The sequence below is a fragment of the Epinephelus moara genome, chromosome 18 (assembly GCF_006386435.1).
Source record: "Epinephelus moara isolate mb chromosome 18, YSFRI_EMoa_1.0, whole genome shotgun sequence".
Lineage (NCBI taxonomy): Eukaryota > Metazoa > Chordata > Actinopteri > Perciformes > Serranidae > Epinephelus > Epinephelus moara.
Window position 1 is genome coordinate 18,152,200 of NC_065523.1, and position 27,880 is coordinate 18,180,079.

General features: G+C 40.2%; 1 protein-coding gene across 2 annotated transcripts; it reads left to right on the top strand.

The window, feature by feature from the left end:
* The first annotated feature begins 9 nt into the window (after positions 1 to 9).
* On the top strand, positions 10 to 27,864 carry tmem184a (transmembrane protein 184a). 2 transcript variants are annotated; one of them, XM_050068377.1, is made up of 9 exons: positions 10 to 518; positions 691 to 912; positions 10,038 to 10,203; positions 11,121 to 11,211; positions 15,355 to 15,430; positions 20,306 to 20,397; positions 21,756 to 21,925; positions 22,004 to 22,201; positions 26,268 to 27,864. In XM_050068377.1, exons 2-9 carry the CDS (start codon positions 691 to 693, stop codon positions 26,495 to 26,497), a joined length of 1,245 nt encoding a protein of 414 aa, XP_049924334.1. In that variant the 5' UTR covers positions 10 to 518; the 3' UTR covers positions 26,498 to 27,864. The 2 variants fall into 2 exon arrangements, with proteins under 2 accessions (XP_049924334.1, XP_049924335.1); XM_050068378.1 differs by having other exon boundaries at positions 10 to 446.
* Positions 27,865 to 27,880: the final 16 nt, after the last annotated feature.

Sequence of the window (27,880 nt, forward strand, 5' to 3'; positions counted from 1 at the left end):
CGACACACAGAGAGCTACGGACACGTGACCCGTTCACCTGTGCCTAACCTGTTTATCTCTGCTGCTCCTCTGACTCGTCGCTCAAGGATAAATTCAAATCCTCGTCGTTTGAACAGAAAGTTTGAGTTTCCAGTGATTTTCATAGAATAAACGCTTCAGGCTGCCGCAGTAAGTTTCTGTAAAAGGTTTAGTTTAAAGTTTAAACTCGTCGCCTGTGTGGACTTAGACCTCTGTCAGTCAGGTTATTTCTTCAAACAAGGAAGTCCGCTCTGTTGAACCCGTCGTTGATTGTCGCATCGACGGGGGGCCGTTTGGAAATGGCAGTGAATGAGGTCTGCTGGCTGTTCTGAGAGGCCATTTTATTCTGCATGTTGATCCTATAACGCTGGCTTTGTGTGGACAGCGTCATCTAAACGGGATAAAGTTGCTTCCACCGTCCCTACAAGGTGAGCTGTGTATAAAGACGGAGAATATCAAGACAATTTTAAAGGGACAGTCTATCACTTCCATCAACAGTGGTATGTGTTTAAATTATTTTTTTATATATATTTTTCTTATTTGTAGTATGATAATAAAATCTAGGTTTTGTTGTGTTCACATTATTGGGCACCATTCAGTCAAACCCACAGGGGACATGTTCTCACATTATAGGCGACTGTAAGCCTCACCCAGACTTTGTGTCTGTTTCAGATGAACATTTCATTGCAAGACATGGATTTATCAACCGAAAATAACTCCATTGTACACCTGGATGCACCGATTCTCCCAGACAAGTCAGACATCTCCAACATGACCATCATTGAGACAAGCAATGGCACAATCATAGAAGACCAGCTGTTTCTAAACACACTGGCTGCTCAGGGCCTCTCAGGGATATTCGTCTGGTCCGCCTTGCTCATGACATGCCACCAGGTGAGTTTGTGTCATCCTGGACGAGATTTCTAAATACCCGTGAAATACACCTGAAGGTACTTAAATCACTGCTCCACATAACACTAGTGAGTAATAGCAGCCTCAAAGCGTTGTGCTCTCAGTGATGTAAATGTGTAATCTGAGATGGTTGCAGAGTGACATGTTGTATCTCCCTTGCCAGAGGACAGAAAGAAAATGCTTACATCCATAAAGGATTATTATACTGCACAGTGTCATCAATTCAGTGCCTCAGCTTCACACCGCTTATTTTCATACTCACACCGGCACTTTGTCTTATCTAGTCAAAGTATTCCAGGCAGGTATTATCCTTTCTACTTTGTGCTCGCACTGCCTCGCTGCATTGTGGGAATGTTTTGCTTACTCTATAGTTGACTGTGACTATTAGATTAAAATGGACGAAATTCCTTTAGCTTATTAAAGGACAATCAATGCACAGCAAGCTCAGTGGGGGGAATGGATGAATAAATGGCTCAACACAGGCCACCTTTACCCAGAAACCATTTCAGTGCTGCTGTAAATGAGTGTTTCCTCTTGTGTGGGTGAGTTACCCACTGTGCGCAGATGATAGCTTATCATTATGGTTTTATCATTCGGAGAGAATGCGGTAGGGTGCAGTGTATTATCAGCAGGGAAATCAAATGATATTGAGATAGCATTTACAGCGTTATAAAGGATGAGGGTGTTTTCTTGTTCGCAGTGGTTTTAATGTTGTGCAGCTGTAATAGTTCCCAGATTTAGCTGATGATTGTATAACTTGTATTGAGTATGCATCCATCCAACATCTTCAGGCATGGGCGGATTATGAGACAGTGGGTCCCCGGGCAAAGATATGCAAAAGGCCCCACCTCTCCTATAAAGTAGCATGAAATAGAGACTTAAGTTGGTTTTGCCGTTTTGTTGTTGATTTGCATCTCTTTGTAGTTCTTATGCATCTTGTTGTTGTTTTGTGTCTCTTTGTGATCATTTGGTGTCATTTTTTGGTTGTTTTGAGTCTCTTTGTAGCCATGTGGTGTCTCTTTGGGGTCATTTTATGTCTCTTTGGGGTCATTTTTTGTCTCTTTGGGGTCATTTTGTGATTTTGTTTGTGGTTGTTTTGTGTTTCTAGTCATTTGGTGTCTCTTTCGTCCTGTCGTCCTGTTTGTTTTCTGTCTCTTTGGGGTCATTTTGTGTCATTTTTTGGTTGTTTTGTGGCTCTTTGTAGTCATTTGGTGTCTGTTTAGGGTAATTTTGTGTCTACTTTGGTTGTTTTTTGTCTCTTTGTGGTCATTTGGTGTCTCTTTGGGGTAATTTTGTGTCTTTTTTTGGTTGTTTTGTGTCTCTTTCTGGTTGGTAGGTGTCTCTTTGAGTGACATTTTTAGGATGAAGGCCAGGAGGGCCCCTTAAACTTTGGGGCCCTGGGCCTGTGTCCGGTAGGCCTGTTCAGTAATCCATCCATGGCTAGAAGTCATATGTTTTGATCATATTTATGTTAACATATAGTCATAACTAGTAGTCGGCAATATCTTGACTATACTCGATGTATCACGGCTTGCTCCATGTGGGATGACTAATGACTGTATCACAGACGTTGAGTAAACATTGTAGTGTCATGTGTTTTAAGCCACTGGCACAAAACTTGATTTGGTGTTTTGGTCCGATTGCTCTCTCCATCTTACAGACAAACACACACAGAGACAAACATATGTCACACACACTCCTCCACCCATTTGTCGCACACACTCCTCCACCCATCCAGACCACTTTTGCCTGCTAGTGTGTTAGCAGGTTAAGTGTGTTTTTGTATCTGCAGGGCTCCAGACTGCTAAAGTTGCATTTTGCGACAATGGAGCACCGTCGCAACTTGCAAATTTTATTAATATTTGGACTGGAGAGCCGTTAGTTTGTTTCTAGCTTACAGTAAATGAATCATCACACTTATTGGTGCCGCAGTTACAGCTTAATTTAATTTGTTTGATGATAGGATGAACCAACGAAGCATGTGTCTTTCAGACAATGATTGTTTCTCTGCTAACATCTAAACGTAGGCCAGAAACTTAGAAGTTCACAGCATAAAAATCAGCACTCTGGCTTGATACAGGATCATGCTTCAAAATAAAAGCACCAGTGGTTTCATTTTGATTTATTTAGTTATAGCAATACTTTATTTAACTTTATCATAACAGTACTTTATTTAACTTTATTAGGATAGTTTCTTATGGCATGACAGCTGCTACTTTAATTTATTGTAACTGTAGTTAATTTAATAATTTTGTATTTTAGGAGTCTACAGTAGTTTAGAGGAGATTTAAAAATTTTGAGATATACAGTGGTGTGAAAAAGTGTTTGCCCCCTTCCTGATTTCTTACTTTTTTGCATGTTTTCCACACTTAAATGTTTCAGATCATCAAACAAATTTAAACATTAGTCAAAGATAACACAAGTAAACACAAAATGCAGTTTTTAAATGAAGGGTTTTATTAATGAGGAAGAAAAAAATCCAAAGCTACATGGCCCTGTGTGAAAAAGTGTTTGCCCCCCAGCTCCTGTTAAAACATAACTGTGGTTGATCACACCTGAGTTCAATTTCTGTAGCCACACCCAGGCCTGATTACTGCACACCTGTTCCCAATCTAGAAATCACTTAAATAGGACCTACCTGACAAAGTGAAGTAGACCAAAAGATCCTCAAAAGCTACAGACATCATGCCGAGATCCAAAGAAATTCAGGAACAAATGAGAAAAAAAGTAATTGAAATCTATCAGTCTGGAAAAGGTTATAAAGCCATTTCTAAAGCTTTGGGACTCCAGCGAACCACAGTGAGAGCCATTATCCACAAATGGCGAAAACACGGAACAGTGGTGAACTTTCCCAGGAGTGGCCGGCCGACCAAAATTACCCCAAGAGCGCAGCGACGACTCATCCAAGAGGTGACAAAAGACCCCACAACAACATCTAAAGAACTGCAGGCATCACTTGCCTCAGTTAAGGTCAGTGTTCATGACTCCACCATAAGAAAGAGACTGGGCAAAAATGGCCTGCATGGCAGAGTTCCAAGACGAAAACCACTGCTAAGCAAAAAGAACATTAAGGCTCGTCTCATTTTTGCCAGAAAACATCTTGATGATCCCCAAGACTTTTGGGAAAATATTCTGTGGACTGACGAGACAAAAGTTGAACTTTTTGGAAGGTCTGTGTCCCATTACATCTGGCGTAAAAGTAACACCGCATTTCAGAAACAGAACATCATACCAACAGTAAAATATGGTGGTGGCAGTGTGATGGTCTGGGGCTGTTTTGCTGCTTCAGGACCTGGAAGACTTGCTGTGATAAATGGAAGCATGAATTCTGCTGTCTACCAAAAAATCCTGAAGGAGAATGTCCGGCCATCTGTTCGTGACCTCAAGCTGAAGCGAACTTGGGTTCTACAGCAGGACAATGATCCAAAACACACCAGCAAGTCCACCTCTGAATGGCTGAAGAAAAACAAAATGAAGACTTTGGAGTGGCCTAGTCAAAGTCCTGACCTGAATCCTATTGAGATGCTGTGGCATGACCTTAAAAAGGCGGTTCATGCTCGAAAACCCTCCAATGTGGCTGAATTACAACAATTCTGCAAAGATGAGTGGGCCAAAATTCCTCCACAGCGTTGTAAAAGACTCATTGCAAGTTATCGCAAACGCTTGATTGCAGTAGTTGCTGCTAAGGGTGGCCCAACCAGTTATTAGGTTTAGGGGGCAAACACTTTTTCACACAGGGCCATGTAGCTTTGGATTTTTTTCTTCCTCATTAATAAAACCCTTCATTTAAAAACTGCATTTTGTGTTTACTTGTGTTATCTTTGACTAATGTTTAAATTTGTTTGATGATCTGAAACATTTAAGTGCGGAAAACATGCAAAAAAGTAAGAAATCAGGAAGGAGCCAAACACTTTTTCACACCACTGTATGCTGTGTATCCTGATATAGCCTAAAAATATTGCAGTATTATTTTAAAGATCTCTAGCCCAGCCATAGTCATAATTGTGTCTTTTTATTGTGTAATTAATTAAAAAGTTGTTATTTTTTCAGGTACCATATAAAGCTATATAAAAACCCTCACAGAACATCATCACGTTGTATCCTGTGAGTATGAAAACAGTCCTCGTTTAGGGATTTGTGACTCAATATCCACCAAATTGGTTTCTATCTTTTTTTAATATAGTACTTGTTTGGCCAAACACTTGCCACAAGACATTTTAATTGAGCAAATAAATAGTAAGTGCTCTGCAGGGAGATGGAGCAGGTATTGCAACAGGCATCCCTTCTGTCACACAGGGAGAATAAAATGGTCTGCAGGACTAGTGTTGCAATGCTGGTGGTGTTTCATCTGACTTGGCTCCAGAGGATTGCTATAGACTCCTAAACTCACATGCTGAATACTAAACACAGAAAGACAATGACCTTAGATCCTCTTTGCTGTAAAGTTGCCAATGCTTTTTGGACTGGTAATCGGTGGACTCACTTTTGTTGGTGGTCTTATTGGTCCCATTGCAACATGAAGTACTCGGGATTAAGAGCAACAGACTATATTTATCGTGCTGTATGGATGTATATACTGTAACTAAATGGGAGGAGCATGAGCAGAACATGATGCAGGCACTTCTGTTGTAGAATATATATGTTTTAAAACTTGTGATACCTCGAACTCTACTTTCAGGGCAGAAATTGCAGAAATACATCTGAGATTTACTCAGGCTTGAAGCATTTTTCAGTTTACAGCTATGAATTACTGTCAGGTCAGCGTTATGGAGTCAGGGAGGACACAGGCTTCTCTGGCTTTTCAGGCAAATGGAGGACATCAGTCAACAGTCTGCTTCACTTCACATGTTACGATGGCCAAATGCATCACACCCCTGCCCACCCTCACAGTAATCAGGCTTTAATGTGCAGCCTCTAATGGGCATTTAATCAAGCTGAATGCATTGAGCAGAGTGAGACTCTGGATGTTGTTTAGCTTGCTTCTACAAATGGAGGTTTTTAGAATGAAGAAAAAAAAATCAGACCCACCGATGGTGCATTTTAAATTAAAAAAAAGTACAAAACTATGTCAAGAAATTATTCAGGAAGTGAAACGACTGTAGAGCTGCAACAATTAGTCAATTATTTTTGTAATTAACTGTTCTAGTCATTTTTAATACACCAGTGCAATAAAATATTATTATGGCTTCTTGTTGTTGTTTTCAAGGAGTTATGACTAATGCTACCTGGAGAAAGTCGTTAGGATTGGCTAGCTGCGTTTTTATCCCAGCTGACATTGAAATTAAGGCTGCTACCAAGGATAAATTTCCTTACAGATTCATCTGATGATTATTTTCTTAATTAATCAATATCAATAAAATAAATGAAAAATGCCCATTAGAAACAAAACCCAAGCGGATGGCTTCATATTTCTTCAGTCAAAAATAGAGCTGCAAATATTGATTAATTGATTAGTCAATCGAAAGAAAATAATCACCTACTCTTTTATTGATTGATGTATTGTTTCAGTCATTGTTAACAAGCAAACATTTGTTGGTTCCAGCTTCTTAAATGTGAGAATTTCCTGCTTTTCTTTGTCATTAATGATGCTGAAGGAGGAGTCTTTGGGTTTTGTACTGTTGGTTGGACAAAACAAGCAATTTGAAGACATACTTTGGGCTCAGGGGCATTGTGATAAGCATTTTTCACTTTTTTTTTTTGACATTTTATAGTCTAAAAAATCAATGAATCTAGAAAATAATAGGCAGATTAATCGATAATGAAAGTAGTCATTAGTTGCAGCCATAGTCCAAAACCTAAAGATATTCAGTTTCTAATCACATAAGACAAAGTAAAGGGAACAACTGTCACATTTAAGGAACTGGACCCAGAGAGTGTTGGGCTTTTTTGCTTGAAGAATAACTTACTTTCAAGAAACTGACTAATTGTTTTAGAAGTGAGTCGACTGTCTGATGAGGTCACGCATGGATGTGGTCGTGATGTTGTGTTTGTTTTCTGTCCCTTATTAGTGAGCAGTCTGATTACTTGGATTGCCCCCTTGTTCTCAATTAGTTGACTAATGGGTTATAATAAGCATCTTGGTCGACTGAGAAAATTTTAGTTGGTTAGTCATTTTTTTAAATGGTCTCTTTATGACGAATGAGTCATCAGTCATGACTAGAGAACGATCGCTATGTCTGTGGCACTATATTAATATTCCCTAATATGCTTTGGTCTGTAATAATTGCTACAATTTAAGAGCTCTTTCTGCATGACTGCAGTCATCTGCAGAAGGACAATAATACTGAAGAAACAATTTAGCAGATTTTCCTATTTAAATATGCAACTTGTTTAGTTGAAGAGATCCTATGAGTATTTGTCAGATAAGAATTAATTTATTGTAGGATAAATTAAATTTGCAGGGTTATAAGCTATTGATGTATTTCTATTCCTTATTGTTTGTTGGATCAGAGGTGTTGCCAGGTTATGGCAGTTTCCCCACAGCTTTATGTTACAACAGCTTTGTTTTTGATTTATTAACATTGGTGAGATTAGCTCACCTGCAATCACCTGCCAGCATTACCTGAGAGCCCTTAGAGGAGCAGTTTGGCTGTGCTTTAATTACACTCTCAAAAACACATCTCCCTCTGCTGGCATACAGATCACAAACTGATGTGTTTGCTTGAGATCAGAATGGATAAGCCTGTGGCAATACGGCAAGGCCTCTTAACATTTAATCAGGATGGTAATAGCTGTTGCAGATATCAACAGTTGCTCTTTGGCGAGTCAGAATTCTAAGACAACATGTCCTTAATGTTATTTTGACTAGTAGCTTCTCATATTAGTGACATCTTCAATTCATTTCTTACTGGTCAACAATTATTTTTTTGTTGTAGATATCTGTAACTTGATTATAACTAGTTGATATTAACCACAAACTCTGTTACAGATATCTGTAATTCAATTTTGATGTTTTGTATTTCAAAGGTGACATATCCATAATGTAATTTTGACTAGTTGCAGTTGTAATTAAGGATATCTACAACTCAGTTCTTAATAGTCAAGATGACAATTGTTGATTCCAACAATTCAGTTCTCACTAGCGTCAATGTTTGTTTTAGGTATCTACAATCGTTTTTACATTACAGATATTCTAAATGGAATTCTAGATATTTAAAATTAAATTCTGACAAGTCAAAATTAAATTATTGATAACGTTTGCTTAGGAATATTGAAAATGTAATTTCAGATATCTAAAATACAAGTGTAACTAGTAAAAACTGCATTTATAGCAGTAACAACTATATTTGAGATATCTATGATTGCTTTTGTAACTAGTCAGAATTAAATTTTAGATATCAAAAAAGGAATTTCCACTAGTCAAAATCTCATTGTACATATCTTTAATGACGTACGTACCTATCTGAAATTAATATGGCAGTTTGTCCGACATTTCATTTCAAGTGGGATGTAAAAGTTGATCAGTGGCTTTCACGTTATGACACCCACATATCTGTAATAGTTTGATATGTTGGACATATGTGGAAATGAAGTTTTTGATAGCTGACATAAGAAATGACATTACACTAGTGACAATTCTTTTCAACATGTTGAAGTTCAATTGTAGATATTGGTAATTGTCATCCTTACTAGTGTAAAAGAAATTATTGATGTCTAGAATTGAATTAAAGATAATGTAAATCAGTTTTGACTAGTTGAAATTTCATTCTGCATGTGAAAATATATTTGTAACATGTCAAAGTTGTTCTGCACATATGTTAAATTAATATTTCAACATCGCAAAATGACATTTTGATGTGCCCAATAGTGAGAACTAAATCACTACTAGTCAACCCCACTGATTAAATGTTAAAAGGGCTTGCCATGTGAGCCAACACTTAACCTCAGCCTCAGTACAGTGGCACGATGTACATTTCAGTAGGGTTGCAAAAAAATGTGAAATCATTTAAATCATTAGGATGTAGCTCATGTGTCACTTGTTTGTTTTGCCGTGTCAAAAAGCTAAGCCTTGTATATTTAACTTAGCCCAGAGCTATGCCTGCTTTTAACTACGCACTTGCATGTGCAAGATGAATGCCTCACATATCTTGCATCAGTTTGGAGCGCTCATTGTGCACGTCCTGAAGAATAAACACAATGCTTACGCAAGATGGAATACGCACATGAACGGTAGGGGCAGTGTAACATACATACTCGCCATTGCCACAACCTGCTTGACTTAGAAGCCTTTCATACCATTTGCAATGGTGCCACTGTGTCGAAATGTTTATTGCTTATATCATGCAAATATGATAGTTCTATAAGGTCTGAGTTTTCTGGTATACCCAAGAGTCGAAATCTCCAGTAATGCGTAGTACATAAGCAAGCACGTAAACAATTATGTTCACAACGCAGCCAGTTTCCTTGGCAAACCCCTGATTAAAAAGCAAATATGTCTCCCGCACAAAGGTCACTGGAAAGACGGATGATCAGACTGTCATATGCTGTGTGTGTTCCAATAAATGCTGTCAGCTGCACCACATTAGCTTTATGGCTGCCATATGGGGCCTGTGTGTGTGTGCATGCGTGTGTGTCTGTGTGTTTTTAAAAGTAAAGGTTAAGACCTTTTTATCAGCTTAGTGAAAAAAAGTCTATTTACATATCACATTGTCTGCTTCTGTGTCTGAGCCGAGCTAAAGCTGCACAATATGAGGTGTGGCCAGTCATTTGAAAGCTGGAATGTTTTATAAGGTCGTGACAATGAGAGGTGGGTGATCTCTTTTTATTCCAGTCAGCACTGCTGCCGTGTTTCATAGTGACAGATCTTTACACAGACAGAAGTCAGTGTAGTGAGTGCAAGATAAAATCAATCTATAAATAGTATCATCCAGGTAAAGAGCATATTTGGTTGTTTTCTGTTGGCTCTCTGGTGGTTGACATGTCACGTGGATCACACGCACGTGGATTATATTGCTTCAGTGTCAGTGCAGGAAAACATTGTTGGCTGCAGTATATCATTTCCTATTTTATCATCTCATACATCATGAGCAGAAATTAAGCTTCCCAGTTGTTTAATTCATAACTCTATTCTGTTTTTCTTATGCTTTGTTTGTATTTTTTTATTGTAGATCTATACACATCTTCGATCCTACACTGTCCCCAATGAGCAGCGCTACATCATCCGCATCCTGTTTATCGTGCCAGTTTATGCCTTTGATTCATGGCTCAGCCTGCTCTTTATCAGCAACGACCAGTACTACGTCTACTTTGATTCTGTTCGAGACTGCTACGAAGGTAAGTACCACAAGCACTCCCCCTTCCATTATCCGCCTGATAACGTTCTCTCTGGACAGTCTGGGTTGTTTCCCTGCACCCATATCTTCCATGGCTGAAAGGAAAGCAAAGACAAGGAACTGACCAAACTAGTTTTACACCTCAGACATTGTTCTCATGTAGGTAAACCTCATTATTTATAATAGGTGTTACGTTTCTAGGAGGAGTAATTTTAGGAGCATCCCAATGTGTGCACTTGTGTTTGCAAATGGAAAGAGAAAAAAATCTAGTTTTTCTTTTTTTTAAAACTTTTATTTTTTTCAAAATGTATTTGTAATTCTGCAGTGATTTTTAATATTAACCTGTGCTGCAGATTTTAGTTTATTGTCTTTGCCATGCTGCAACCGTAATTGTGCATTGTTTTAAGACCAAAGCACTTCGCCAATGGCAAAGGTGAATCATATGCAAAATGGATTACAAGTAATTTGAGAAAAGGGAAAAGTAAGAAATACATTATTCAGGAGATTAGTTTCCAGTTTGCAGGCCAATTTTGTGGCTGATTGATAGTGCGGCGCATCAGAAAGCAGGGAAACTGGAACACCACCAGCGGCCACGGCTAAAACATAATGAACCTTCTCTTGACTGGACACCATCTGCATTAGCTTCATTTAATCCCTCCTTAAATAGCAACAAAGGATTAGGAAGGGATTTTCAAGACACAGAACCCTTGGAAGCTTCTTAATGTAAGGACTGAAACATTTATTGTTCCAAAATGTAGGACTAATTATTTTTTTTATCATGTGGAAGTCTTCTCTAAAATGATTTGACCTTTTCATATAAAGTTATACTTGAAGGTGGTGAGTAATAATTGTGCAGTTGAAATCATGCCATGTATGTCACAGAGTTCAAAGACGTAACTCTCCCTCTGTCTGTTACAGCATTTGTCATTTACAATTTCCTGAGCCTGTCCTTTGAGTATCTGGGAGGAGAGAGCGCAATCATGTCAGAGATCCGAGGGAAGCCCATACAGTGAGTGCTCTCATTCCAATTCTCCATTCAGTTGTGATGTACATGTACATACTGGTTTGGTGTGGTTATACTGGTTTGAAGATTTTTACCAGCCCCTTAAACGCTGTGTGTGTGTCATCATGCCAAAATGTGGTTGTGGAGACACCAGTTGTAGCCAGAACTACCACAGAAGCCATTTTGTCCATATGTCTGCGGACAGAATTTGTCTTCAATATCACATCAAATAAAGTTCATTTATAAAGCACATTAAAAACAACCACAGTTGACCAAAGTGCTTTTCAAAATAAAAGAATGACACACAAATATAAAGCAATATAAAATGTACACACATATAAAACAGAATAACACTGGTAAGAACAATTGCATATGTAAAAAAAGATTATAACATACTAAAATATTCAAACCACTCCAAACAACCAAAGGCCATTGAAAACATGTACTTTTTAAGATTTGTCTCGGGGGTTGATTGAGAGCGGAACACTTTTCCAACGCTTTGGAGCAGCTACCGCAAGGCACAGTCTCCCCTCACCCACCAGCCTCGATCGCGGGACAGTTAAAAGACATTGCTCTGAGGATCCAAGAGGTCGGGAGTTGGAGTAAGGGCAGAGAAGATCAGCTAAATACTGGGGTGCCAAAAAACCTGAATAAAAGAACCTTAAAATCAATCCTGTATCTGATAGGTAGCCAGTGCAAGGCTGCTGGCACTGGTGTAATGCTGTCTCTAGTATCACAACCCTCATTAGCATCACAACTGTGCAAGATGCAGCCTTGAAACTTTAGTGGTGTGCTATTTAAATCACAATGAAGGCTGCGTTAAGAAATGGGTTTGGTACAAACAAGTGCTCCAGAAGCAGGAGGGTAGGAAGATGAATCCTGCATTAGGTCAGATACCTGGCGGGTGACCGCAAGAGAGATGATATTTTGTCTTTTTTATTTCCGGGTTTGGCTCTGGGTGATAAAAGAACATTGGGTGTGATTGTTGGTGGTGGGTTATAAATATATTAAAACAAAATTATTTAAACGCTGCATGGTTATTATTGGATTTGCAGTTTTAGGTCAGGCCACAGTTTTTGTGTCTGCAATTCAGGTTGTGTTGCGGAACTAACTGATCATATGTGCAGGTTGCTAGGCAGGTGCAGTATTGCATGTTACAGTTCTTGTTCGGGAGCAGGTCTGACTACTCAGACCTGTGCAGGACTCTGGCAGGAAGTGGAGAAGGGGTCATTGGCCCCCCATTTTACCCCCGTGCTCAAGAAACTTTATAGGTGTGTAGTTGAGATCGCAACAAAGGCAGAGTTTGAGGATGGGTGTGGTCCCAGGAAGGGGGCCGGAAGAGGTGGTTATTCGTTGTAAGTCACAGATCGCGTAAAGATAGCCTTTATTTGAAATGTTAAGTTGACAGAATATCACTTTATCCTCAGCTGGACTGGAGTAAACTAAGGTATGGTTTTGTCTTTGTGTTTACAATTGCAAATGGTGCAAGGTGCATCTTGCTGCCCTTGAATAAGTATTTAGTCTGATCTGAACAACACAGTGGAAGAGCAGGAGCAATAAACAAGTGCCTTGTTAATCTGTGACACTTATCCTTTATCTCAGAGCTTCTGACCAGCCTTAGACAGCCTGTGTTTTATGGCTGACTCAGCCACAGGGCAGCAGCTCTTTGCCAGGTTCTTAAGACAGTGGAGACACTAATGTTGAGCCCTGACAAATGGCAGCATTGCTCAACACCAGCCACTGGAGACGAGGCATAAATTCTACATCTTGTTTTACAAAAATTCACTGCACTGCCTTGCTGTTGCAAGTCCTTTAGGATTTCCATAGACGTCCAGTATTGTGGATAATACTGTAGCATGTTAAAGTTTAAGCTGAGTGTGTTTGAATCACCAGTAGATGAAATAGATTACATACTTCCTGTATATTTGCCATGACCATGTGCACAGTCTACATGCCTACATAAGACATTTTAATAGCACATTAGGCCTGCTCCTATTCTAATTATTTTTGTACACCAATGTTAAATTCAGTTTAATATGTCATGTTCCCATTAATAAACTAGATTTGGTGTAAACTTCCTAAACAATACACCTCTGCTGTACACAACTATGAATCAACACAGGGAACAACAAATATTTGGACTACTTTCACTTCACTGCAGGCAATCCCAATTTCTTTCTCAAATTCAATTTGACTGAATAACTATGCTCTCATTTGCAAGTGTTGACGATGCATCCGAGTGTTTGGGCATCAGTAATCAGTAAAGAAGAAAAAACAAACAAATTAAGCAAATGGAAACAATTAGAAATGTAGACATTAGGCAAGTAATGACATGTTTGATAGTCTTTGTACAGTCTGATGGTTGGGAGCATGAGGTTAGTGTGATGCAGCTACAGAGCATCCCGACTGTGAGCTGTTGTTTAGGGGGAGTTTCGACCTAATCTTCCTCTCTGTGGCCTCCAGGCTCAGTCTTAGAGTGGAGCCAGTCTTTCTTACCAGTTTATTTATTGTATCTGCCTCCCCCCTGCCTCAACTGCCTCCCAAACACAACACTGCTGACTTAGAGTATTAATACAATGAACAAAGAATAATTACAAAAATATAATTACAAATGCTGAAACCAGAGCTCCTTAAGGAAAAAGAATAATTTAGCCTCTTTTGTCCAGTTCAGCAGTATTGTCAGACCAGTCTGGTTTGTTGTTGATGCTGTTGTTTTAGCCAAAAACCATTTAGTTAATCTGCCTAAGACACCATAAGACCAGACAGCCTTTAAATCCACTGTCTCACACAACTCCTTGAACTACTGTACAAGTTACATGTATTGTTCTATAGACTGGGAACCAGTTTCCCCAATTACAAATGAATCAAAAAAAGGTTTATTGTATGTGCAATTGGAATTTCCAATAACCACACACAATATGGTGTAAGCAGCTTGTCTTTCAGTTGACATGGTTGACTTTTGTGTTGCTCTAAATAACCTCCAATTGGGATTTTGTCATGTAGGCAGCTTAGCATAAACACTATAGTCTCAGTCTGTAACACTTTTTGTCAATCGTCAGTGCCTATTTCTGGCTATTTCAACCCTCTGAATTTGATTTTGTTGTTTTTCATATCTTTGCCCCTACATATAAATGCATGTGGTCAAAATATTAGCAACATCTTTCAGTACACTGCGGTCAAATACAGCACCACCCTGAAAATGTGCCATAGGACTGAGTCAACTTACAACCAACTTGAAGTCTCCATGAAATGAAGAATACATTTTTCCCTTTTTTAATTCTGTGCCTTCGTGTTAGTTGATCATTTATTTGTTAAATCCCAAAAATATGTCAAAAAAATCCCTGTCTTTTCTCTTTTTGTAAAACCAGGTACAATGGTTTTAAAATGTTTGATGACTCATTCTGCACTCAGGGGTGTTTCCTCAAGTTAATCTAATCAAATGAGACTTTGAGAGACTACCTAGCCACAACAGTCGCATACCTTTGTTTTCATTTCCAAAACAGTGTGGCTGAAGTCTAATTAATCCATCTCTCCCTTGTTCTCTCCTATTCTAATGGGGAAGGAGGTTGTTGTGGCTCCATATCGTGCTAAACTTTAAGCCTAAATCCCTCTTGTAAATGTGCATCACTCAAATATTCTGTTTTACTGGGAAATACACTACAGTGGAGACGCAAAAGACGCCCTAACTTGCGTTTCACAGAGACTTCAGGCCATAATGTTGACTAGGACTGCACCCAATGATAATTTTCAGGAAAGATTCATCTTCTGATTATTTTCTTGATTGACTGCTTTGTTGTTCTGTCTCTAAAAAAAAAAAAAAAAAAAAGATTGTCTCCCAAAGGGCAACGTGATGTCTTAAACAAAACCTAGTTGCATACAACAGAGAACAAGCAGCAAGTCCTCACTGACATTGGAGAAGCAAATGTTTGGCATGTTTGAAAATCCTTTGATTAGCTAAATTAATAATCAACGAACTATTTTTTGCTCTAATGTCAGTGAGACTGTTGGTTTATTGTGTGGCTGTTGAATTACATCGCACATGTTTCTATTATACATGCCACTCAATACATATTTAAACTTGCTTCTTTTCTTCTTCTTCTTCTCAGTGTTGACATGACTTCATATCATCATTTCCTGTTGTCTCCTTAGGTCAAGTTGTCTGTACGGCACCTGCTGCCTCGTTGGAATGAGCTACTCCATTGGCTTTTTGAGATTCTGCAAACAGGTGAGCTTCAATCATCCCCTTATCTGCGCTCTGGAGATGCTCCCTTTTGACCACTGAAATAAATTCACCCACATTGAGTATAAGAATACATCAAATTGTCTTGGAGAAAAAAAGATGCTGGGCTGTAAATTACCATTCTGCCCACATCTCCAGGCTGCTTAAAAATGACAGCTGTTATAATTGGCTGTGTGCTTTTCAGAGGATAACATCCACTGGTTTAAGAAAAAAAAGGGAAACAAAAGCAATTGAGGCCAGGTGAAAGCAGCTTGATAATAAACACGGAGAGATGATATGAGCTGTCAGCGCAGCGCTCCCTCCCAGTGTCTCAGGATGCTGCACGAGCTCCTTGCCTAACGCTGATGAAAATTGGAACTGAGATTTACGTCTTCAAAACCAAATACATGGTGAAATGAGCTTTTTTTTTTTAATGAACGGAACGACAAGTGATAAACACTCGATGTGCCCTCACAGGAATCCTACGTGAAATGTTCTAAAAGGAAAACAGTGCAAGTTTTCTCTGATGGCACATCTGAGAGGAAACACAGTTAAAGGATATTTCCTTGTGAGAGAACAATTAAAGACCAACACACTTGATTGCTTAAAGAGCTTTGTACACGAAAGCATTGTATGGAACACCCATCTGTGTTGTTGGAGTCCTGGGTGTCAGTGCTGTGAAAGTTTTGGCCTAGAGCAAGGACTTAGCACTGAATTATTCTGCTCTTAAACTGGGTTAACCTCATTAACATTCATTGAACAGTAAATTTTAGAAATCAATGTATTGAGCACCTGTGAAATTATTAAATGCTGCTTTGCAGGTCAATTCCCACAAAGCGAGCGACTAACAGGATTCATGTGCCGTCGGACATACTAATTTATACTAGCGGGATTACCAAAGCCCTCAGTCATATTGATCACATAGCGTTGTCACTTGGAGAAAACACCATCGTGTTAGTCTTTGAGAGAAAACTTCAAGGAGACGTATCTGCAACAGCTCATCAAAGTCAAGTAGTACAACTAGCAGATAGGACCCTGACAGAGCACAAGATCTGAAAGGCCTTGATCCATTTTCGGGTGGGGTGGTGGGTAAAAGAATTGAAATTCTTTGCGCATTTTGGGGAAGCTTCAATGTGTGATTAGAGGAGGGGTTAACAAATGAATCGCTGATATGGAAAAGCAGCCTAGAGTAATTGTGGTTCTTAGAGATAAGGTTAGAGGATAAGCTGCTCTTGCATCCCAAACTGTTTTTTTTGACATTTCAGTGTTAAGTCCTTTATCATATCGTGGGACACTTTAAGGTCTTACTCTTCTGAAAAAGGGCAAAAGTGAAATCCTACGGATGGCAAGAGGCAGCTGTTGCGCTTTTGAGGGTCATTGGGAAGAGCGCAGAACAAAATAGACTGCCATCTAATGGGTGTGCGTCGTGTCCTTGTTCATGTTACACGTGGCTTTGCACCAGTGAACATCCTGAATACATTTGCCTTTTCTGCTTTCTTTCACTCCCCCAAATGTTATCATTTAGCGGGGTGTTTTTGTGATACTTTTGTTGTCTGCAGTCTTCTTAAAGGAAAGAACAGCAGCAAGAATACACAAGCAGCTGATACAAAAAAATGGAAATGATTTATTGATGTCGGGAAGAGGTTTTATCAGAAAGGCCTCTGAGGGTTTCCCTGCAGAAATTAAAGATTCAAGAGTGGACAGCACAGAGCGCAGAGGCTGGGAGAGGAGTGTGAGGCAACATAATAAAATACAATAAAAAACAACGGCCTTGTGGTCCGACACATAGATTTGTTAATTAAACTGTTATCAATTTAGGAGGATTATTTTTGAGCATCTGTGTTGTAATACGCAGAGGAGACGGGTGTTGCTGTTTAACAGGACTCTGGAGAAATTTAGAAATCACTCCTGTCGATAGTTGCCACCCGTGAGCTATTGCAGGGAGCACTGAAGTGGTAAAAAATTATAACAGAAAGAAAATGCTTTGGGTCATTTCAAGCTGTGAATTCTCCACCAGACGTTATTTAGTATTGTGATAGAAAACGCCGGCAAGTTGCTTACAGAAAATGAGAGAAGCCAAATGTGGTGAAAATAACAGATGTGCACATTATCCTAAATGTGCATAACTCTTTGATTGACCAGTTTGCAATAAAGCTGTTATCAAGCCGCTAACAAGTATGTAACATATCCTCTTATCTAACATTGTATCCAGCAGTGTGCGCCAACACTCATGTAGCTTAGCATTTAAGTCTGTATAGAGTCTGCATGCATGGATGCAGTTAATAACTAAATTCATTTGAGGCAGAAACCGCAGGTGACTTTTAATCTGCTAGCATTATGAATGTGCATTGTGTTTTGAATATCAAGCATGTCAGGAAGTATCATGCAAAATTATTTGCTTTGAAGCTTTTAGTCCTGACAGTCTTTGCTTCCCTTATGCCTGCTCTGCTGCCAGCTTGTCACTCTGAATATTCTCAAAGCACATCAGTAATATAAATGATTATTGATGTCATTTTGTCAAGCCCACCCTCGAGTCGGGCCATTCTAAAAAGCCTCCCTCTGGATAATCAAGTCGAACACTCCTGGTCTGTTGCTTTCAAGTGCCACAGCGGTGATGGTAGTTTGGAGCAGCCTCTGTCAAATTGGTTGGTTCAGGCTTCAATACACAACACAGAGGACATCTGTCCTCCGGCATGCAGGTCTACATCCCTCTGCATCCTCCGGCTAGTCCCTATTCACATCAGCATGAAGATATCCGTTTCAGATGGTTTACTCTCTACAACTGTTGGAGAGACAAACTTAACAGAGGATGCATTCTATTTATTTTATGACCTTTTTAATTAAGGTATTTGCCTCCTTGCTGGGAGTTTAATGAGAGTGTCGATACCACTCTCATGTCTGTCCACTGAAGCTGCGTTTTCAACAAAAACTGTCTGTATAGTACCTTTAGAACTGTATGGAAATCATACACACATGTACCTACTTCCTGGATCTGTTTAGCATTTCAACCGCAGACAGTACTCCTAAATGTTGGCGGTGTTGTTGGAGTCACTGCTCTGTCCAGCTCTCACTGTTTTTCCTGTTCACCAGTATGCAAAGGAACATCTGCATCTTGTGTTTTGTCCAAGGATCAGGATTGCATGCCTACATTTTCAGAACAAAAAACAAACAAAACACGCTGCAGTGAGAGTCTCTTTCAATGGGATATTTAAAAATAGCGGGTTTGTGCATTGAGCCCTTTTGGTGCAAGAGAGGAGGTGTAGTGCTGCCCGAGCGCACTGGAACAACACGCTGCCACATTTAAAAGAATATTCTCAGTTAACATGAAATATAGATTCATTTTTTACGTGCTTGAAGATCCAATCATTACTAAAAGCGTATGTCATCCAGGAGAGCCAGTAAAAACAAATAGCATGGTCAAAGTTTTCATTGACATTTAACGTGTTTTGACAGATTCATGTCCTCAACTCATGCATTGAGTAATGTGCATGAAAACATTCCACCTTAAATGCTGCTGCTAGCTGCCGGCCGTAGCCTTTGAACAGCAGGGTGATTATATTTTGGTCAGTCTAGAGCTGCTAACTGTTAACTCATAAAGATGAAAAAGCAGGAAAACATCCTTTTATTTTGAAGTTTAAGTTTACTTTTCACCCCTCACACATGAACTGTCGTGGTGAAGAGGGAGCTGAGCTGGAAGGTGGAGCTTTCGATTTACTGGTCCATCTACTTCCCAACCCTCACCTGTGGTCATGAGCTTTGGGTAGTGACCCAAAGAATAGCGGATACAAGTGGCCGAAATGACTTTTCTCCAGGGGGTGGCTGGGCTCAGCCTCACAGAATGGGTAAGGAGTTGGACATCCGGAGGGAGCTCAGAGTAGAGCCGCTGCTCCTGCACGTCAAAAGGAGTCAGTTGAGGTGGTTTGGACATCTGATCAGGATCAGATGCCTCCTGGGCACCTCCCGTTGGAGGTGCTCCAGGCACGTCTCACTGGTACACCCTGGAGGGATTACATATCTCATCTAACCTGGGAGCACCTCCTGAGGAGGAGCTGGAAAGCATTGCTGGGGAGAGGGACGTCTGAGGTGCTTTGCTTGACCTGCTGACCCTGTGACCTGGCCCAGGATAAGCGGATGAAAATGGATGGATAGATGGAGTTTACGTTTGTATGAAAAACTCACCAGCCACAACTCACCCCCGAGCAGGAGTAATGGTTGTCTCTTGACCAATCAAGTATCGATTGATCCAAGAGTGGATCAGTATGAAAGAGTGGTGGTGAAAAATAGGGACACTTCTATTGGTACCAGCCTCAACTTTTCACAATGAAAATGCGAAAATAATTATTCTATTGTGTATCGAACTGAACTGAACCAGACTCCTGGTGGAAATGAGGCTTAAGTGTAAGCCCACAGCCAGCAGCTCGTTACCTTGGCCAAAAACAAAAAGACTGGAAACGGGGGAAACGACCAGCCTGGCTTTAAGTCCACCTGCCAGCACCTCTAAAGCTCACTAATGAACAGGTTATATCTTGTTTCTTTAACCTGTACTAAAAAACTAATTTGAATGAACAACAGTTTGCTGTTTTATGAGAGGTTATGTGCCAGACTTTTTGATGGCCAAGAAATTGTCCAACTAACAACAGCTTGTAAAACAGCAGAATGTCTTTTTTACACTTGCAAGGTTTTTGAGTGGATTAAACAAACAATTTACAACCTGTTAATTAGCGAGCTCTGCCTGTTCTCAGTGAGCAGTAACAGATCTTTTCTAGGTAATTAGATATACAAACAGAGTCTGACGTCAGCCTTCGTCCTTCATCCTCCTCCTCCTTCATGGTGTCCTTGCTTGTTTGGGTGTCTCACTCTGAATTGTAATGTGTTCTCCAGGCGACTCTCCAGTTCTGCGTTGTCAAACCCATCATGGCAGTCATCACCATCATCCTCCAGGCCCATGGCAAATATCATGACGGAGATTTTAAGTGAGCAGCACCTCTCTTTCCATTTCATTCTTTTATGTTTCGTACACATTCCGTGTCATTGCCAGCAGGCTTGTTTGCTGTTTATGTGCACATGGAAATAATTTTGCAAATAGAGATAATTATATCACCTCCTCACAGTTGGCACGATGAAGATGTTCAGAATTAAAGGGTTTCATTTCAGGCAGGAAAGTGCTGGGGCTCAAACTTTCCTGTGAGAGTGCGCAGGTACTTTACTGCATGTTGTCCCAATTGTGTCACCGCCCCAACCATAATCTCATCCTTCTGGGTATTGGTGATATTACAAAGAATAAGTCAAGGGTATGATATATGGTGTAAAGAAATTATATTTCTTTTTAAGTTCTCCCCAAATGTAAGTGCTCCAAAATGAAAACACTTAATTCCTTCTTTGTGTTGCACTAAGTGAAGCACAGTTATATAAGGCGAGATGTATTGTTTCATTTCGTACTTTTACTTTGGATGTGACTGACAAACTTAATTTCAGTGTATTTCCAGTCGTATTAGATGATCCAATGAGGGTCTCGACAGAATATGAAGAGGGTAATACATTCAATAAAATTGTCTTTAGCATGTAATCAAAAGCTTTAAAATCGGCAGCTCATAAAGTCTGCCCGACTTATTTTCAGGTGCTCTTCTCCGCCTCTCAGCTCAGCGTCTCTTTCTGAAGATTCAGCTGTGACAACACTTGTTTCTAAACTACTCAGAAGAAGCGCAGAGTTCAACAAGAGCTTGAGACAGACGTTTCCAATCAGCTTTATATCATTACCCTCTTACTGTGGTGCTAAAAGATAGACATGATTAAATTCTTCCTGCTTATTTCTCCACAGACTGCAACAGCAAAATTAGCAGGCAGAAGTCTTTTTTTAAGCTCTGTAGCAAGACCATGATGATTCACAGATTGTTTACTTATACGCTTTCAGCCAACCATGCACTCTATACTGCATGGGAGTAATTAGTGTAGTCACAGCTGAGGCCTCGGAGAGGCTCTGTAGAATGCAAAGAGGGTAGAAATGCAGTCTGACAATGAAACCTAGACAAGTCTGCCTTTTTGTCGAATGCATCCTGAAATAAGATGGCCATGTACAAACAGGCTTTATTAACAGCTTCCAAATGCGACGACAAAAAGGCTGTATTTCCAGCTGTTCTCGCAATATGGTTCAAAGTGTCATCAAATTTACGCTGCCAGCCTTTTTCTTTCAGCCCGAAGTAGTAAATGGATTCAAAATGTGAATAAATTGTGGCTGTCAGAACCGTTAGGGATATGATCACAGATAGAAAAATGTTGTATGGTTGTATGAAATATATAATTTTGGGTGTTTTACTACTCTGTTTCTGTGCAGCATAAATGGAGGATACCTATACATCACAATCATCTACAACTTCTCAGTCAGCCTGGCTCTGTACGCTCTCTTCCTCTTCTTCTTTGCAACGAGTGACCTGCTCAGACCGTACGAGCCAGTGCTAAAGTTCCTCACGATCAAATCTGTCATCTTCTTATCTTTCTGGCAAGGTAAGCTCACCCATCTACATTTTCTGTATCAGTACATAAAAGTATGAATTGCAAATAAAAATGTTGCTGCTTTTATAGGAATGGTGCTCGCCATCCTGGAGCGCTGCGGCGTCATACCCAACGCGCTCTTCATCGATGGCCAACAGGTCGGCGCCGGCACCGTGGCAGCGGGCTGGCAGAATTTCATCATCTGCATCGAAATGTTCTTCGCTGCCATTGCCCTCAGATATGCCTTCACATGCACCGTCTACCAGGAGAAAAAGAGTGAAGTGCCAGGTGAGAGCTGTAGTCTGTACATCATTACCTCGTGGCCTCCCCTTGAAATTATGTCACCATGTTCCGCAGCTAATTACACTTCTCCCACACAGAATAAGGACTGACACAGACTTTGAAAGTGTTAACAGAGGCTGTAATTGCATTTCTCTGTGCTTTTTGCATCCATTTGGTCCAGTCAGACTGATTTTTAGACTTAGATTTTAACTGATACACCAACCTGAGTGTCGACATATTCACAAATTTTGTACTTAAATGTGCTGTCGTAATCAGTGCGTCAGTCAGGTTGTAAGTCAGCAGGGCCTTTTGTCAGCCTCTGGGCACAAACTGTTACTCATGGCTCGGAGGACAGATGCCAGTGAAGCAATGTAGGGGAAGATGAAGATGAATTCAAAAGCCACAGTACTGTAAGTACAGGGAGGAAGCGGCATGTTGACGTCAGTGCTGCTTCCAAGGAACAGACAAATGGAAGCCATGGGAAAAGCCTTCCGCAACGACATCAATCATTTTGCCTTTTTTCTGCTGTAGGAAACCCTCTGTTCCCTTGAGCTGCTTAACATGCAGAAGCACTGGAAGTGATGATGAAAACTGAAGCGTTTCTATATCAATCTGATATAACCATTTTATTTAATCAAGTTGAAAATCGAAGCAGGGATGAGATGAAATTATTGGTTTTCATCCTGCCCATATGAGAAGAAATCCATTATTCATCTTGCCTATAATAATGTTGCTCCAAAGCTGATTATTACAGCTCTTCTTATTTTAAGTTGTATTGCTTTATCCATCCCGTCCCCTCCTACTGAACCGAACTTTTTGGCACACACAGAAACACTCTAGCTTTGCTGCTGCGCACACACACACACACACACACACACATCCTCAGGTGTTGATGTGTGCGATTGCAGAGATTGCCACACCTCTGGTTTACTGTTCTCGTGCTCCAGGCCTGTGGAGCGGTCAGGCAGTAAGGAGAAACTCAGCAGACCGTGCCTAACTGCCCTGCAACCCCCCTCCCCCCCCTTCCACCCACCCCACCTTGCCCTTCTCTTTGCCACCTCTATGAGCCAATCCAGACTGATGTACTGCCAGTGACCCTGAAACACAAAGCTGTGGATGTCTGCCCGCTCTTTTCTGCCTTGAACACCCTTTTAGTTCTGGGGTACATTCAACCTGGCTCACAGCTGGGTACTAAGGGACCATCAGTGGAGACGGTGACTGTGACTTGTGTTCAGTCCATTTATAGACTGCACCCTGTGAGAAAGCAGCGACAAAAGAAATACATCATGTCTATTTAGTTTTTCTTCTTGAACTGATTCTCAAATAATACTGCTATCATGCCGCACAGTGGATAGTTTGTTGTGCCTGTTGGACAAGTACGCAATTAATCGACAGATGAAATTAATTTGACATGTCAGTAAGTCATTTATCCAGCAAAAATTAAAAACATTTGTTCTGGCCTCTTGAATATGAGCATTCGCTGCATTCTGTTTCATATAATTAATTATATGATAATATTAATTTTATTTTTTTTTAAGTCTGTTTATACAAAAGCAGCAATATAAAGATGGCAACTTATAATGGGCATTTTTTTTTGATAGTGAATATAATGTAATAAGTGTGTTTGCTTAAGTGCATTATCACTTTTCTATGGAGACGTGTAAACAGGATAGACGTAAATTTTGGAAAACGATGACGTTGCAACCCAGTTCGCGCATGCCCATTAGGCGCCCGGGACCACAACAACAATGGCGGATGTATACCAGGTTCTTTACGTTTTGTCAGCACTTTTGGGACTACTTACGAGCTTACAAATGAACTTAGCACTGCTGCATCAACATCACCGCTACATCAGCGCACAAAGACATCTGCTGTGCCCAATATTAGTAAGTGTATAGCAGCTAACTTTGCTACATAAGGTTAAAATGTAGTTTATCATTGTTTTTATCACTAGCGCCAAGAAGGTTAAAATGTAGTTTATCATTGTTTTTATCACTAGCGCCAAGAGGAAAACAAATCACTGTACATGTGCAGAACGTTCCCCTGTGGTGTTTGACATATGGCGTATCGCCACCTACTGGCCTGGCATGCTAATTGCAGCACAAAGCTGTAAACGGGGATATCGTTTTCACAACTGATCATTTAAACCTAGGGATGGGTACCATTCACATTTGAACCAATACGGTACCGATACCCGGTACCTGGGAATCGGTACCGGTATGCAACGGTACCTGTTTTCGGTACTTTTTTTGCATGTATGTGTGGTAATAAAGGATATTTCATTTAGAATTTTTTTTTTGTCAAAACTAACATTTATTTCTCAATATCAAACAGGATAAAACAACATCTAACACTGTTTGTAACATAATATCAAAAGGTAGCCTATATAATTGACTATGCAGCAGTTCTTTTTATTTCCCTCTGGGAAAAATGTGTGTGGGGGAGTGTAACGTTAAAGTTCGAGAATACGAGGAACCGAGCTGATAATGATAACTAAGGCAAGTTAAAATGCGAAGCTAACGTTAGAATGACCAGAACAAAGCCCAATCATCTTAAACTCTAAGCTTATTAATTACCTGGAACCGATGTAGCTGATGCCCCGCTTAATCACTGTCGTCATCATCAAATGTTAATCCCACTTCTTCTGCCCCGATGCTGGCTGCAGATGACAACGAGCCACTAGCTGCAGGTGTGCTAACGCCGGGAGAAGTAGCCTTAACTTTCAGGCTATCAAATACCGTGCAGTCATCTGCCTTTAAAAACACCTTGTGCTTGACCAGGTGCTTCCTCAGGTTTGAGGTATTTCCGTAGCTGGCCTTGCGTCGCAAATATTGCAGCGAGCGTAGTCTGCATCAAACTTTGAGATATGGAGCCACACCTTCGACCTCTTTCTCTCAGCCATGCTGCTTTGTTGATAGCTGCCACTGATGTGATCACGCTCTCGTGCGTACAATGCTGCGTTCACGATAGGCAGTGAAAACGTCTCTCCTCCACACTAAGTCCCTAGGATGCGTTCAGGTACCGAAATGTGGTACCGTTTGATTTTACGTGAATCGATACTCGGGATTACCGGCCGAATTCCGTCGGTACCAATAAAAGTACCGAACTCGGTACCCATCCCTATTTAAACTCGGAATTTGTTTTTTTATATATACGGGATAAATAAAAAGTCTGTTTTTATTTCTGTCAGTAACTCTGTAAACAAGGCCTAAGAATTGTCCTGCTATCGTTACCTTAGAATGAGATGCTTATATCTACATAGGGAGAGGGTCATCGTCCATTGAATCTGCCATGTTGCACTGCCATGTTTCTACAGTAGCTCAGAATGGACAAGCCAAACACTGACTCTAGATGGAGCCATTTGCGTTTGCACATCAGCCACCATAGTTAGAAGCTCCTCTGCAGTGAGCAACGTCAGAAGAACACTTATTTTTTCAATGTGAAACCGCTTTAATCAATTATTGTTTTTACCTGTTAAAACTACCTCGTCTGTTTGTTTTGGAGAGGAGGAGACCACTGCGGACTGGTTGCAATCTTAAATCCTCACCACTATATTTCACTTATTCCCCCTAAATCTTACACATTGTTCTTAATTGTTAAATTAAATAATGATTATTGATAATTGTGTACACATTAGTTCAGGGATTTAAAGTAGTAGTTACACATTTTGGGAAATACGAAATAATAAACAGGCTACCATTCTTATGTCTCCATGGTAAATAGCTGGATCTAGCAGCTTGTTAGCTTAGCTTAGCATAAAGACTGGAATGGGAGAAACCGTTTGCATTGCTCTGTTTGAACAAAACCCACACTTCAAATCAGCAGCTCTTAAATTCATCAGTTAGCAGGTTATATTTGCTTATACTTATATCAAAAACTGGAGTTAAAACAACAATTTAAAACTTTACAGGAGATGTATTATGCTAGTCTATTTCCTGACTGGGAACATTTGCCAGGCAACCAGATAAGACTCCAGGAAGTTACTGTCAGACTACTCCCAAAGCTGTAACACTGTCGTCAAGTGCATGATTGTGTAATCGTTTATCTCCCAATGTCGTCATTGTTCCCACAGAGGACGTCCCACGTATGCAGAGCATCTCCAGCGGTCTGAAGGAGACTATAAATCCAGGAGACATGGTGCAGGATGCGATCCACAACTTCTCCCCAGCCTACCAGCAGTACACCCAGCAGTCCACACAGGAGGTGGTCCAGCCCAGCACTAACGGAAAAGTGTCCTCAGGCAACAAGAGCTCCCACAAACCTGACAAAATCATGCTGATTACCTCTGATGACGAATTCTAGGCATTTTCCCAGCAAGATCCAGGTGTTTGTGTCCTTGCCACCCCTATCTCTGACCCCCTGGGGAAACAGCTGTATGGCATATCACACAGAGCTGGAGTGAATCCAGGTGTTTCATTTTCATGATCCCAGTATTTAAGGTGGACTGCGTACTTCTGTCCTGTTTTAATAAATAATTTAATCACCAAAAGGAGGATGAAATTAATAGCAGTTTTTAAAAAACGATAGCTGACCCATCTCTTTCTGGGCAGTAATAATCACAGGAAAATGCCATGTCACCTTCACCGTATCAGAGACATCTGGAGCTGTGCGTTTTCTTTAAATCAAGGTGCAGGATGTTCAGCAGTGTCCCTGATCCTGATTCTGTTTCGTTCATTATGTCAGCGCTCGCTCTCTGGCCGTCTGAAGTGCGCTTTCTCTGATTCATGTCAGTTTCAAAGAGGAGATGATTAATATGTGACTCCGGGAGGGAAGCAGGGAAGCCAGCGATGGCTGGGAATGACACTTTATGGACCGTCTCTCGCATCTGCTTGTTTGAAGTATTTGCTGAGCATTCCTCTGCATGGTTTCCTGACAAATGGAAAGATTTGTTCAGAGACACTTTTCGTTTTGGAGCAGGCACTTCAAACTGCAGACTATAGCACTTCGCAGTCCTTTGTATCTACCGTAGCATGGACAAATTGGATAAACCTGTCTCCTACAAAGTGGGAGTTGTGTTATTCTCATTAATTTTCCCAGCATGCTAAAGAGTTTAATTCAGTGCAACCAGACAGCCATTCAACAGACGCTAACAATTAGTCTTTTTTGCAGCTTCTGCGCTATTGTAAAAGCTTTTGGCAGAAACTTTTAATGTTTGACGTGTTCACATCAATATTCACGTTGTAATTCCACATTCCAGGGATTAGGAAATATGTGCAGAGTTTAATTGTTGTAAATTGTGGTGTTTAACGTGTTATCTTTGTGTAAAAAAAAGCTCTGCTTGGATTATGAATTGGGAAGATTTTAATGTATTTAATGTGTGTAATTCAGCCATAGTCAGAGCAAACCAAATCCTGTGCGGGGAAGAGAGAAACTCAAATCTGTGTGCTTCGAGAGACTTCGTAGTTTCTTCTCCCACTTTTATTTCTGTAGCAATGTTATCATCTGTGATTATGTCACATGGGAAACATTTAGAGACTAATTTTGTTTATCATAGGTTGTTTTAATTTCCATATCATCTTGTGCCAATTATAGCTGTCTTTCTGGGAAAGCAGACATTAATTTACCGTCGGGTACTAAGTAATATTTAGAGATTGTAAGGAATAGTTGACGTACAGTGTGTGTCTTAGTCCTGTGTGGCACTCATGCTAAATTAAACAATTGTTTTTGCTTTTGTATCTTGAACTG

Coding starts and splice junctions, on each gene's coding strand:
- tmem184a (XM_050068377.1), top strand. CDS start 691: ATGAACATTTCATTGCAAGACATGGATTTATCAACCGAAAATAACTCC. Junction 10,204..11,120: donor TGTTCGAGACTGCTACGAAG/GTAAGTACCACA, acceptor TGTCTGTTACAG/CATTTGTCATTTACAATTTC. Junction 11,212..15,354: donor ATCCGAGGGAAGCCCATACA/GTGAGTGCTCTC, acceptor TTGTCTCCTTAG/GTCAAGTTGTCTGTACGGCA.